The sequence below is a fragment of the Barbus barbus genome (genome assembly GCF_936440315.1).
Source record: "Barbus barbus genome assembly, chromosome: 24".
Classification (NCBI taxonomy): Eukaryota; Metazoa; Chordata; class Actinopteri; order Cypriniformes; family Cyprinidae; genus Barbus; species Barbus barbus.
The window spans coordinates 9773026-9788535 of NC_136752.1; the positions used below are offsets into that span (position 1 = coordinate 9773026).

Here is a 15510-nt window from a genome sequence, read left to right on the forward strand (position 1 = left end):
GAGTCGCATTGTGAGATATGAAGTCACATTTACTTGAAATCAAATTGTAATTGTGAGATATGAAGTCTAAATTGTGATGTATTGTAACCCTGAGATAGTCAAATTATTACTAATTGTCACAATTATTAGGAAATTAAGTTTTGAAATGAAATTGCATTTGTGAGATATAAAGTTGCAATTTTTCACTGCAAGAAATAGCCAGAATTATGACAAAGTAAAAACTGTAAGAAATGACATTTGCAATTGTGAGAAAAATAGTTGCAATTTTAAGATATAAAAAAAACAATGACGACAAATACATTTGTATATACTTAAAATGAATTTAATTGTAAGATATGAAAGTGAAATTCTACATGGTGATATAGTGACACTGTGAAAAACTCGGTATTGCAATTACAAGAAATAAAGTTGCATTTAGGCTACTTGAAATCAAGTTAATCGAAATTGCAACTGCCAAACTGTGGTATATAACACTGCGAGATATAAAACACAGTTATGACAAATAAAGTCCCACGTCTCAGTTATAAAATTATAATTGTGAAAAAGTTACAATTATAAGAGGTACTGTCACAATTACAACGAATAAAATCACAATTATGCAAGATATAATATTGAGTCTGAATAATATTAAATCTGATTTATAACTTGCCAGGTGTTAAAATCACATTAGACCTTAAAATCACATTACGTTTTCCCATTAATCTGAGTACTCATTTTAACGGTAAAAAACTGTGAAAATGCTACGGTAAAAACCTGTTACATGGTTAACGGACAGTTCCTGTAAAATTTACAGGGAAAAACCGTAAACTGACGTTCCCAGAACTCCCTGCTTCCATTTCAAATTCTGTTTGAATTTGACGTTTTTTCTTTGAAATAACTGTTTCTTCTTAGTTTCTTCTTATCAGTTATGTTTATTAGGGTTGTATGTTACATCTAATGTTGTTAAATGAATGCTTATAGCATATTTCAGTTTAATGAGTCTCACCATGATGGTGTTTAGTGCTTGTGTGAATGACACTGTGCACCTTCTGTATATTCTATTGTTTCAAAGTTGCTTGTGATGGGCTTTGGCTCATCATGTGACTTTCTCATCATCACCTGCATTTGGTGGTTTTCAGTGTATTTCAAAGGAACATAACAGATTTCAGTACTTTAATAGGTTGGTGTAATAAAATTATATCAGTTAAAGAAATTACGGTATTTAACTGTAAATTTAAGTTAAAACCATAAAACCTAAAACGTTGCTACCGTATTTTTTACGGTAGAATTCTGGTAACCACAGCTGCCAGTTTTTTACCGTAAATTTTACGGAATTTTTTTTACAGTGTACACACATCCTTTGTTATTACTTTTTCCAGTCCCACACAACCAGTATGGAGTAACGTGCCCCAGTCATACACAATAACGGCTCTACTTGGTCAGTCGATTTACCTGTGGGAGGCCTGAACAGCTAAAGCCAAGTGTTGCTCCACCACAATAAAAGTTACACAATCAAATGAATCATGATTTTCACATGTAGGCTTGTTGGTGCAAAGCCCCGGAGGAACAGACTGAGATCTTCAAATGAACAATAGTTTCACTCGATAATGATTGGTCCTTTTTGTTGATACAGGAGGACACAAAGATTCCCCCACAACAATAATAGAACAGGCTCCATGCTGTAGACGTGCATATCACGTTTCTCTTGCACCTGCGTCAGCTCGAATGCAACAGTCTCTCTCTCGCCATCTGTCTCGCCTCACAGACAGAGACAGACAAGACGGTCAAAGTCAGTGGCTGTACACTCTGTCCCTCCTCTGTTTCTGCTACGTCAGGGATGGAGTCTTGTGACATCAAGACAGGCTAGCTACCCTATATGTGTTTCTATATATTGCCGACTGTTTCTGCAGGTTACGTGATTTTGCCAGTACGTGGCGACAAGATGCTGTCTTTTCTGATTTTCAAAATCGTTATATCATTAATTTAACCGATTCATTCAAAAAGATTATAGGTGTTTCATTTCGAAGATTGCGTCCTCTGTGGGCCACACACGCCATCAAGGATGGCTCATTTAAGAGAAGTAGAGTTATTCCTTGTGAGGCGAAAATGATATTTCTTTCTTAGTTTGTAATGTATTGGTTACTTTTTAGTTTTTTTTAATGAGGCAGCTTTACTCACGTATGCGACCGACAAATGTGAGCTCTGGAGGGATGCAGAATTGTTATTGAATTGTTGTATAAAGCTATCAGCATCACAATAGCATTGTTTTTTCAGCACGGATTTAGCCATAGACATGATGCAGACATTCAGCCGACATTCCAAAATGCAGTGCTCTTGCTCGTGGATAGTGGATATTGCTTAAAGAGAAAGTTCACGCAATATAAAAGTAATATAAAAATTCAGCCATTATTTACTCTCCCTGGTGTTGTTCAAAAGATGTATAGTGACCTTTTATTTTCGCAACACAAAGAGAAATAAAAATGCCCTGCTTGAGCTGCATGGTCCACAATGCAAATGAACGATGATCTTCAATCATATAAAAAAGGATGATACTTTTGCATGATTTTTTTTAAAGCTTAAAGTGATAGTTCACCCAAAAATTCTGTCATTAATTACTCACCCTCATGTTGTTCCAAACCTGTAAGACCTTTGTTAATCTTCAGAACATAAATTAAGATATTTTTATGAAATCCGAGAGCTCTATTTTCTTGCATATTTGTCACACTTAAAAGATTCAGATTATCAAACAAATTTTAATATTACACAAAGATAACCCGAGTAAATACAAAATGCAGTTTTGAAATGATGATTTCATTTATTAAACCTGCCTGGCCCTATGTGAAAAAGTAATTGCCCCTAAATCTAATAACTGGTTGTGCCACACTTTGCAGCAACAACTGCAATCAAGCATTTGCGATAACTGGCAATGAGTCTTTCACATCGCTGTGGAGGAATTTTGGCTCACACTTCTTTGCAGAATTATTTTAATTCAGCCACATTAGAGGTTTTTCGAGCATGAATGGACTGTTTAAGGTCATGCCACAGCATCTCAATTGGATTTAATCCGGACTTTGACTTTGCCACTCCAAAACCTCAATTTTTTTATTTATTTTTTGATCCATTCAGAGGTGGACTTGCTGGTGTGTTTGGGATCATTGTCCTGCTGCATATCCCAAGTGCGCTTGAGCTTGAGGTCTCAAACTGATGGCCGGATATTCTCCTTCAGGATTTTCTGATAGAGTGCAGAATTCATGGTTCCATCAATTATGGCAAGTCATCCAGGCCCTGAAGCTGCAAAGCAGCCCCAGACCATCACACTACCACCACCATGTTTGACTGTTGGTAGGATGTTCTTTTTATGAAATGCTGTGTTGGTTTTACGCCAGATGTAGCGGGATACACACCTTCCAAAAAGTTCAACTTTTGTTGCATCAGTCCACAGAATATTTGCCCAAAAATCTTGTGGATAATCAATATATTTTTTGACAAATGTGAGACGAGCCTTTGTGTTCTTTTTGGTCAGCGGTGGATTTCGCCTTGGAACTCTCCCATGGATGCCGTTTTTGCCAAGTCTCTTTCTTATTGTTGAATCATGAACACTGGCCTTAATTGAGGAAAATGAGGCCTGCAGTTCTGTAGATGTTGTTCTGGGTTCTTTTATGACCTCCTTTGTTGGAGCCGTTGTTGCACTCTTGGAGTAATTCTCCATTTGTGGATAATGGCTCTGACCGTGGTTCGCTGGAGTCCCAAAGCCTTAGAAATGGCTTTATAACCCTTTCCAGACGCTACATATCAACTATTTTGTTTCTCATCTGTTCTTGAATTTCTTTAGATCGCGGCATGATGTGTTGCTCTTTAAGCATGCTTCACTTTGTCAGACAGGTTCTATGATTTCTTGATCCAACAAGTCTGGCGGGAATCAGGCCTGGTTGTGGCTAGTGAAATTTAACTCAGCTTTCTAAAATAATCAGTTCTTTCGTGATCTAAGGGGGCAATTAATTTTTCTCATAGGGCCAGGTAGGTTTGGACAGCTTTTTTCCCTTAATAAATGAAATCATCATTTAAAACTGCATTTTGTATTTACTTGCATTACTTGCATAATATTAAAATTAGTTTGATGATCTGTATATTTTAAGTGTGACAAATATGTAAAAAAAAAACGGAAGGGGGTAAAAACCTTTTCACGGCACTGTATAATGTTCTAAACTAGGCCTATTTAACCTTACAGAAAGTTCATCCACCTGCATGCTCTCTGATGAGCGCAAAGGCATCTGTGTTTAAAACATTCAATGTGTGTTTTTCTCCTGTGCAAATTAGTGGGACACACAGACTTAGTCAGACTCAGTGCAACAACCTCCCTCTCTTTCTCTTTCTCTTTCTCACACTCTCACTCACTCACTCACTCACAGCTGCAGAGAGAAGCAGCCAACACACCAGAGTGGAGCCGGTGTACAGCAGCAGCAGCACACAGCGCGATGGTGCGCCTCAGGACCGCGTCGCGCAACTTAACTGCGTTTCAACACGCAATCAAACTTACGGACTTGTGAGGCAAATCAGTTCAATTGTTCAGACCTGAACTAAGCAAAATGGACTGCAAACCATTTCCAGGACCCTAAACCAACACCGCAACGAATGAGCTCATGGTGATCTCCACAGAGGGGACCAAAGACGCGCCAAGCACGGTCACCTTCGCTGTTAAGGAGACTTGCGAGAGGATCCCAAGAGCAGCACCAACACGTCCCTGGCAAGCAGTAACGACCGAACCGGATCCCGCAGATCAATGAAGAATGCGCGAGCGCACGCACAGTCGATGAAGCCGGCGGCTGGATCATGCGTGTTCTGCCCGAGCCGAGCGCGCAGTCACTGCGGCTGGTGTTTCTCTTCGTCTTCGTTATGGATGTAGCGCCGTCCCCGGCTCTGACCGCCGGCTGCCCTGACCGCTGCGTGTGCGACGACCAGCTGGTGGTCCAGTGCGCCGGGCAACAGTTAAGCGACTTCCCCGTGGACCTCCCGCTGGCCACCCGGCAGCTGATCATCTCCAATAACCGGATCGGCGACCTGCCGGCGCTGCAGCTCAACTACCTGTCGGACCTGGTGTACCTGGACTGCAGCAACAACTCGTTGACGGAGATCTCCGAGTCTACTTTTGGCAACCTGCGCAAGCTCGCCTACCTTGATCTGTCTTTCAACAGCCTGACGCAGATCGAGGACCGGACGTTTGGCCCGCTGAACAGCCTGGTGATGCTGAGGATGACGGATAACCCGGGGCTGTCGGAGATCCACGCGGACGCGTTCGCGGAGAGCGCGGCGCTGCAGGTGCTGGACGTGAGCCGCAACAACCTGACGGTGCTCAACATCAGCTCTCTGATCGCGCTGCCGGCGCTGCGCTCGCTGGGGCTCAGCGGGAACCCCTGGAGGTGCGACTGCGACACGGAGGACCTGTGCCTCTGGATCCAGATAGAGGGCTTCAAGTTCCAAGGTGAGATGCGCTTCTTGTCTTTAACTGCTCTGAAATCTTTCCAAGTCCATTTTATGGCTTAAAAACCAGCAGCCGTGCTTGCCACAACTTTAGCGTATAAAACAGACGATGTTATAGGCATTTTGGGAACTGTTTTTGCCATTAGTGATATAATGCTATAATACCAACCGATTTGCTTTATTAAAGTGTTTGTTACTGTAAAGCGTACTGATAAAAGCACACGTGGATTAATAAAAGTCTACATAATAATTAAAATATGATCAAAATGACTCCAGCTATTGGGTCGCCCGGTTATAAATACAGGAGCACAAATATGTGACCCTGGACCACAAAACCAGTCATAAGGGTCATTTTGAAATTGAGCATCATCTGAAAGATGAATAAATAAGCTTTCCATTGATGTATGGTTTGTTAGGATATGACAATATTTGGCTGAGATACAAATGTGAAAATCTGGAATCTAAGGGTGCAAAAAAAAAAAAAAAAATATTGAGAAAATTGCCTTTCAAGTTGTCCAAATGAAGTCCTTAGCAATGCATAGCCTATTGCTAATCAAAAATTGAGTTTTGATATATTTATGGTAGGACATTTTCAAAATATCTTCATGGAACATGATCTTAATATTCTAATGATTTTGGCATAAAAGAAAAATTGATAATTTTGACCCATACAATGCATTGTTGGCTATTGCTACAAATATACCCCTGCTACTTATGACTGCTTTTGTGGTCCAGGGTCACATATGGTTCTGGAAATTCTACATAAAAACTACAAGGCAATACCTATTTTACTTCCTTAAAAAAAAAAAAAAAAAACATGATTTCAATAAAAATGTACCACAAAATGCACAGGTTTGTAGGTTATGCAGTAATTTAGGCCTAATGTTTTTACAATATTTCACAATACATTGACTGTGTTATCTTTTAAAATATAATATTTTCTGCTGTGTATGGTAGGTCAAATAAAGCCAATTAACTTTTTTATAATAGTTTTTTTTTTCCATATATTGGTAAAGCAGTTTTCAAAGTGCTGAACAATCATGAAATATTCAAAGGACAAACATAACACATCACATTAAAACACCACACAACAAATCAACACCCCTAATTAAAAGTCAAAGTATGCAAATAGGTTTTTAGCCGAGCTTCAAAACTAGAAATATTAACGCCTATAAAACATTCCATAGTCTAGGCCCAACAATAAAACTATGAACAAGGTTTTTTTGACTGTGTATCATATCAATGTAACAAAATTGCCAGTAAGTTTGTTGTTTAATAATTAAGTGACTTATAATTTGAAGATACTTAGAGCACATATTACAGAAAAGCACACCGGAGCAAGTTATGATCATCTCTTTCAGCTATGAACCAAAGTCTTTAACCACTGCTGCATTAACAAATGTTATTGCCTTTCCTCCAGGCATCATAATTGAGAATAATGGAAGTGCTAATTGTTAATTAGTCATTTAGCTGATGATTTTATACAGTGTCCTCGTACACATATTATACAGTCTCCCAGGGGCAATTTTCAAAAAGAGTTATGTTTCACGATCAAGGGCACTGTGTGTCACCACTAACAAGCGATGAAGTAACCACATTTTCCAGGTTGGATAATATAAATGCAATAATTTAAGATTCAACCATTTCAAATTAGTTGAGCACTGAAGTCTGACCAGCAACCAGTCTAAATTAAACACTGGAATACATTAGCATTGCTTTTTCTTTTCCCTTCGAGCTACACCGCTGAATATAAAAGCTCACTCTTAAATAGTTGTCAGTGAAATATCATTATTTAAAAAAATACAATATTAAGGTGATTTCAATTCATTCCAGTATTGGTGCCCAACAAATGACCTTAGAGTGAAGGAGAGAGGGGAAGGGAAGGAAAGGCCAGCTAATTATCTCCACCATTAGACCTCAAGAGTGAAAAGGTCTTTATCAGTCTTATCACCCCAGTTTGCGTTATCGAGTTATTCAGGCTGTTAATTTGATCTGAAGACTGCGTCTCGGTGGAACAGAGGGTAGGGCACAGGCAGACCCTGTGAACACTGCGGCTTTAGAGGGCAAACTGGCTTTGTTTACAACGCCACGGCAAAAGAATTGAAAGATGTAGACTAGAACAATATGTTTGGTGAGAAAAACAAGATATCAGTGTGTTACTGTATGTCTTTGCTGGTCGTTTGCTCATTTTAGAGAGGTTTTGGGTTCTTTCATTTGTTTAGGCTACACCAGCTTGGCCAGGCTTGGACGCCAGCTAGACTAAATTAAACCAGTTAAAGCCAGTTTAATCTTAGGGCAAATGTACTTAAATGTTAATCTCTGCACAAACGTGACATTTTGAGCTGAATGCTCATCGTTATTTTTAGTCGAGCAGCTGTAATTGAACTTCAGATGTGTGTACTTCACATGATCCATGTCACTGTATATGAATCATGCATGCGTGTTCATAGGCTTATCCAATTTTTGTGGATAGTTATTTTCTTTCTTCCATGCAGTTCAAAACCTTGCTTTAGTGCAATGATTGATTGACAAGGTAATAGGAAGAGCTTCGGTGTCGTCCAAAATGCATTAGGCCAGATTAGCATTTACACTACAAATAGGTTTTGGATTTCCTCTCAATGTGGTTTGATCTCAAAACTTTTTTAGGATCTTTAGTCTACACTGGCATTTTGAAAGTGACAAAATATGTCAATATCTGGCTGATTGCTAATAAATGAGAGTTTCAGTGTCCAGAACTATTAACATGTTCACTCAATCACTATTCACATAGTTCACTATAGGAAACAGTGAGCAAATTTAAAGGGATGGTTCACCCAAAAATGACAATTCTGCTATTATTTACTCACCCAAATATCATTCCAAACCCGTAAAACCTTTGTTCATTTTTGGAACACAAATATTCTTTTTTGATGAAATCTGAGAACTTTCTGACCCTCCATAGACAGCAATGTAACCAAAATGTTCTGAGACCCAGAAACATACTAAGAGCATTGTTAAAATAGTCCATGTGACATCAGTGGTTCCCTTCAAGTGAATTTAGAAACATCTCCAGACAATATTGTATCATTTCCAAACAACGACAAAGTTTGCAAATTCCGCCTCTACCGACATTGTTCAACGATTTGTCGTTTCCCAAATCCATAGTTCCAACAAACATTCGAAAATAGCATTTCAAAGTTACGAGTCTCAAAGTTTTGCATCTCTTGACCTGTGGTTAGAAGCGACATAGAATGATATATGGACTTAAATAGAATGCATGTAAGCGTAATAAGCAAGCTAACATGTAATCCAATATATATCTTTAATTCGATGCATATACAAACTTTATTCTACATCTTTTAGTTTGTTAATTATAGCACCGTTTTTAAGAGTGTGCATATGTGGAGGTGCTCTAGTACCACGGTGAAGCCTGGAGTGATGTAAGGAAACCCGCAAAATAATGGAGAACAAAAATAACGAAGCAGTCCTCAGATGCCGTGTTTGTTTTTTACAGCAATAATCTTACATTAATTTGATCTCAAACTGAATAATTAGCAGAAGTTATGCTCCACCTCCTGCTTGACGTCATTATAATGTTTTAAACAACGTAGTTCAAACATTGAATGTGTTACGAAGGTTCTACATTTTCCAGGAAACACTCATGACTAACTAGTTAGTTTCTCCATGCATTGTACTAGTTAGGCACTTAGTAACATCGTTGTTCGTGACATTTCAGACTCATTCCAAATAAATCAGATTTAATAACAACCCTCAAAAAGACAATATAGGCCCTCACATCTGATATGTACCAGATAAAGTTTAATGTTGTACTTATTTATGTTTTTGTCTTAACTAAATGTACATATGTATATATTTACATAAATGTAAATAAACTTATTGGGCCCCTTGGAAGCTTGCTGAGGCCCCCTAGTGTGCCCCGGCCCCCTGTTTGAGAATCTTTAGGTTAAAATCATGATTTGTGAACATTAGATCTTCTGTGTGTTTTTGCTATTCAGACCTGAATGGATTTGATTTGGGTGTGCTAAAAATCTGATTTTGTGGACTGTCTGAACACAGACTTCCTTTTTTTTGCAGAGCAATTTTGTTCTTGGTGCTTTATCAGCTGTTAGACCATAATGAAGCTGTTAAAGATAGAACATAAGAAAGTATAGAAAGAATAACAATGCTCACAATCTGTCCAATCCATCTTTCCAGAAATAAGTCAATGTAGTCTGAGAACTTAATAGAGAAAATGGAGCTTTTCCAGGCGTTGAGATTGAACCTAAGCTCTGGTCTCTCTGTTATCGGGGAACAAAACCCCAAGAATGCAAAAACCTAATTTCTCTCGGTCTATTCAAAGATGCGCTGTCTGTCTGCTCATTGTCTCTCTCCTGATTAGACTCTCTGACGTTTTGGTGTTGCTGCGTCCACTGAGAGCAGATGGCTAATTATGTCTTTTTTTAAAGTGGATATGAGAATTCTTGTCCCATTATATAATCCTGTCCAAGCACTCTGGCTGCACCAGCTTACAAGAGCACTGGTGCGTCTCTCTTAATCACCAAATATCACCAGCTTCAGACAAGAATACTTGTGCGTGAGCGTATTAAAGTGATAGTTCACTAAAAAATTAAAACACTGTCATCATTTACTCACCCTGATGTTGCTGCAAACATGTGTGACACGAACAGAGAAATTCTGAAGGATGAGAATATGAGTTTTCAAGCTTTAATCAGATGCAAGATCACCATAAAAGTGATTAATATGACTTGTGTGCTATATTTCGAGTCTTCTAAAGTGATTTATCTCGACTTGAGAGAAGTGATGTCTGATTTAATGAATCTGATCTTTACAGTGAATCAGACTGTTCCAGTTCTTGAATTCAACTCACTCAGTAATCAGGTCACAGCAGGTTAAGGAAAAAAAAATTGTGCATACATTTTATCTATAGTTTTTACAAAAGTCCTGGTGCTGTCAAAAGCCAGTTAGATTATGCTAAATGACACATTTCGCATAATCCAATGGACATTTTCTGCCAAAAAATATATGTGGATATGTGAGTGCAGGTAACATGGGCAAAAAGAGTTTCACATTTTTCATACCGACAATACAAAGCTGGTTGAAAATTGATAAACTTATTCTATTTCTATTATATTATTATACTGAGAGCTCCAGTCCACATTCATTGTAGTTTTTTACAACAACATAAAGGTAAGTAGTCGTTCCAAACCTGTATGATTTTCTTTACTCTGTGCCAAACAAATGGAGGAATTCTGCACAGTTTTCATTTTATATTGAGCTGCTCTTTTAATGCACTCTCATCTGTCTACTAACTAAAAATGTAGAAAGAAACACTAAAGAATGCAATAATACTCTTTTGTGTGTGTGTGTGTGTGTGTGTGTGTGTTGGTGTGTATAGAGTCTATTAAGTGTGTGTTTGGTGCAGATTGAGTGACCACTCTGTGTGATTCACACCACTTTAGCATCTGTGAGTCATTTAGCGTTTTCTGCCTCCCTCTTTCTCTCTTTCACCCTGAAATATTCGCAAACAGGCCTTCAAAATGCTTCTATTTAAATCAATGTCTTAGTCCAGCGCGGTATGCTAATTACAATTCTCAGCGCAGGGTTCCTTAAGAAGAGAAAGGGCCGAAACCAATGTTGTAGAATTGACGTCAGCCTGAGCTATAAATGTAGGATGAAATCCTGACCCATCACCATCCTCCTTCAGCTTTGGGTATTATTGATTCTCAAAGATCTCTCCTGCAGTTCATATGCACTGAGAGACGTTTACGTGAAGTAAAGCAGTGTCTTTGGTTTCACAAAGCATCACTCTTGGCTTGTGCTGTCTTAACAACCCCTTGACTTTAGGAATGTAAATTAATTAATTTCTTTCCTGTGTATATATAATTACTGTTGAAACAAGAGGACATATTGAAGGTCTTGTCCTTATTATTAAACAGCCAGTAGCTTTTGCTACTTGCTTGTTGATGGTGGTTTGTAATGGGTTGGTATTTGGTTAGTTGCTACAACCCAGTTAGCCACTATAACAACATCCTCTGGAGCCCAAAAGTATAATGTCAATCAGAATTAGGCTGATTAAATGAAAATAAGCAAGCAACATAATGCTATAGTAGTGATTTTACTCTTGTGGACTTGTCTGCTGCTTTCCATGTCACTATGGAAACCCATTTCCAGCTCTTTGCACCTTTATATCTCACAATGAGAGTTTCATTTTGCACAGTTGACTTTATTGCAGTTGCAACTTTGTTTCTTGTACTTTGCAACTTTTTATATGTCAATGTGACATTTTCTCTCGGTGTTACAATATGTCTCTCAATTGCAACTGTTTCTGATAATTGACTTTATAGCTCACAACTTTATCAGACTTTATTTTGTATAATTGTTATGTTATGCCTTATAACTACAATTTACAACTTTGTTGTATAATATAGCGTAATTTTTGTCACACTGTACAACAATGATTACTGTTTTTGCATTATTGTTTATGGTTGGGGAAGGTGTAGATGTTAATAAAACACAATCTAATCCACCTTTTTCTTGTCCGACTGGAACGGTGCTTTACATTTCCAGTCGCTGGTGTTTCACATTTACATTTTTTCCAATCCGATAATATAACGTGAAACTGAAAATGGTTTGCAAAAGCACATGGCGCCATAGTTTCATCACTTTACAGCACTGGTCTCAAACTCAGTTCCTGGAGGGCCACAGCTCTGCAAAGTTTAGGTCCAACCCTAATCAAACACATCTGATCCAGCTAATCAAGCTCTTCAGGATCACTAGAAACTTCCAAGCAGGTGTGATTTGGAGCTGGTTGAAGCTAAACTCTGCAGAGCTGTGGCCCTCCAGGAATTGAGTTTGAGACCACTGCTTTACAGTGTAACAATGACTGTCTTTTTGCAGTAAAGGACCTAATGACATGAAGTGAAGCGAAGTTTCTGAAAACAGCTGAGTGCACATGTGCATATACAGCTCCCGACTGGGGCGAAGTTCATTGGATTTTGTCCACAGAATGATAAGAGCATACGTTTTAACATATTATTTTTTATTTCACACTCAGTATTTTAACTTAAGCGCCGCAAGCCATGAATATAGCGCCGGACATGCCAGATTTTCTGGTACGCAAAACAAGTACTTTAAAAGAATTCCTTTAGCTGATGGCCGTTACTGTGGCAGCCAACAACAGCACAGCTTAACCCTGCGCACATTTTTCTATTTAGTTATATTGAAAAGTTTCAATTCAGTCAAGCTTTTTTACCCCGTTTCAACATGGATTTCAATGGAGACTGGTGTTGTGCCGAATTCTGACCCCCGCCAGATTATTACCACCTAGTATTGGTAGGTTTAGGGTTAGGTGTGGGGGAGGGGTTAGCATTAGGCAATCAGGTAGCGATTTCAACGAGGTGGGTAATAATTTGGCAGGGAGTCGAAAATGGGCACAACATCAGCCGTAGCTATAGGACGAGATGGCAGATAGCAACGATTGCACATATTATCCACATTCTGATTGGGCAGATCGCCTGTCAATCAAGCTCCCTGCGAATGGTCAATTGCATCTTTATTTTGCTTGTGATTTTATATCATATAGCTCTTATGTACAACTTTGTTTCTCAAAATTGTAACTTTATATCTCACATTGTAATTTTGTATCTCACAATTGCAGCTTTATATCTCACAATTGATCTTGTAACTGCAACTTAATTTCTTGTAATTTGCGACTTTTGTAGTAATTGTGAATTTTTAGCATAACTGTACTAATCTGGGTTTGATTTATATCTCCCAATATGACTTTTTATATTTTACAATGTCACTTTTTCGCAGTGTGACTTTTTATGTGTCTCGATGTGACTTTATAAATCTTGCAATTCTTAACTGTCACATTGCTACTAATTGCAACATTTTTTTTCCTGATAAAAGACTTTATAACTCTTAGTTGCGACTTTATTTTGCCTGAATGTGATTTTTATATCTTACAACTGCGATTTACAACATTGTTTTTCAAAATTGTGACTATATCTCGCAATGTGATTTCATATTTCACAACCGCAGCTTTATATCTCACAATTGACTTTATATCTATCCATTGCAACTTTATTTTTGGCAAAACTTTATTTTAAGGACCCGTTCTCACTATTAACTAGTTGTTTATGAGCGTGCATATTGGCTCTTTATTATTATAAAGCACATATTAATGTCTTATTCTGCATGACCATATTTTAAATCCCTTAATCCAACTTTTCTAGTAATTGCAACTGTTTATATTAATAATAATAATCTGGGTTTGATTCATATCATACTGTCATACATCATTCATTCATACATCTTTTTATGACTTTTTTGTTTCACAATGTGACTTATTTTTATCATGTCTCTCGTTGTGACTTTATAAATCTCAGTTTTTATAAATCTCTCAGTTGCAACTTTGCTTCTGATAATTGACTTCATAACTTTTAGTTGCAACTTTATTTTGTGTAATTGCGACTTTATATCTCATAACTGTGATTTTACAAACTCAGTTTCTCAAAATTGTGACTTTAAACTGTCCCGATTACCATTTAAATTTTTTGGTATGAGGTGGAAAAGGGCCTCCATATATTTCAGTGCAGGATAGCTGCTGACTCCTCAGTGAAGAGTTTGGGACTGTGTGGGACATAATTTTTCTATGTCTATAAAGTCTGCAAATTCCATCTGGGCTTGGTCATTAAATTTTTTCTAGAGTGACAACAAACACAGGCCAACAGCAGCTCTGTTATGATGTTTTATGTTTTCTGGCTTGATTACTTAATTTTGTATTTGTGTGTGTGTGTGTGTGTGTGTGTTTGTTCTCATCTGTTTTCTCTATTTGTCCTGGGCCTCGGAGAGCCACGAGTTTCATTAACTCACACATTGAAGACTTCCTCCTTTGGGGATAGCTCTGCTCCAGTTGTTTACTGTGTGTTTGTGTGAAGTATGTTTCAGTGAGGCGACTTGTGTTGAGAAACTAAGTTTCACCAACTTGCAGCTTATGTGCTGCTCTCTGCAGCCGTGTTTTTGTTCTGTAACATGCTGAAGTGTTGACACATGGATATGGGTGTTTGGATGATCAGATGTGAGAGGTAATTGTGAGTCCTCCTCTGGCATAGTAAATGCAGCGTATGGGAGTGTGGGTGTTGCATACTGAGTGGATGCAGAGGCATGTGGCGACGCCAGATGCTTCTGCTAATAGGGTCTGATTTAAAGGCGAGCCTGGGGCTCACGATAAGTTCGCTAAGTGCCGCCTCATTCTGTGGGCACTAAGCGCATGAAAAATTAATGCGACAATCGTGCATAGTACGTTTAGAGACACCATTTACGCGATTGAGTATGTGTCAAATGTTTTACGCTATTGAGTATGTGTCAAATGTTTTACGCTATTGAGTGTGTCAAATGTTTTACGCTATTGAGTATGTGTCAAATGTTTTATGCTATTGAGTATGTGTCAAATGTTTTTGGAATAATTAAGAATTTTAATTGCATTTGAAAGAATTCTCTTGTATTCACAAAGGCTGCATTTATATTTGCAAATATATTTTCAGTAAAATAAAGTCTTTTCTATTTAAATATATGTTAAAATGTCATTTATTTCTGTGAGGGCAAAACAACATTTTCAGCGTCATTACACAAAAAACATGTATTATTATTATCAATGTTGAACTGCTTAGTATTTTTGAGGAAACTGTGATACACTACCACTCAAAAGTGTGTGTTTTTTTATTAATAAACAAAAATAATACTTTTAGGGATGCATTCTACTGATCAAATATAACAGTAAAGACTTATAATGTTGCAGATGATTTTTATTTCAAATGAATGTTGATCTGAACTTTCTATTCATCAAAGAAACTTGAAAATATTTCTAAATTTTATTTAGTAAAAACAGTTTTAAACATTGCTATATAAAGAATCATTATTAATAATTGAGCACCATAACTGAGCCGCAAATCAGCCAATTAGCATGAATTCTGAAGGATCATCTGACACTTAAGACTGGAGTAATGATGCTGAAAATATAGCTTTGCATCACAGGATTGGCTTTTTGGT

At 37.8% G+C, this 15510-nt stretch overlaps 1 protein-coding gene across 1 annotated transcript in view; it reads left to right on the forward strand.

The window, feature by feature from the left end:
• Positions 1-4809: 4809 nt before the first annotated feature.
• LOC306844382 (leucine-rich repeat-containing protein 52-like) overlaps positions 4810-15510 on the forward strand; it is a gene marked incomplete at both ends in the record, with an annotated part of 34286 nt that continues 23585 nt past the window's right edge. The window contains one exon of the mRNA XM_079376473.1: positions 4810-5458. Coding sequence (XP_079232599.1) covers positions 4810-5458 — 649 coding nt within the window. The remainder of the gene's footprint in view (positions 5459-15510) is intronic.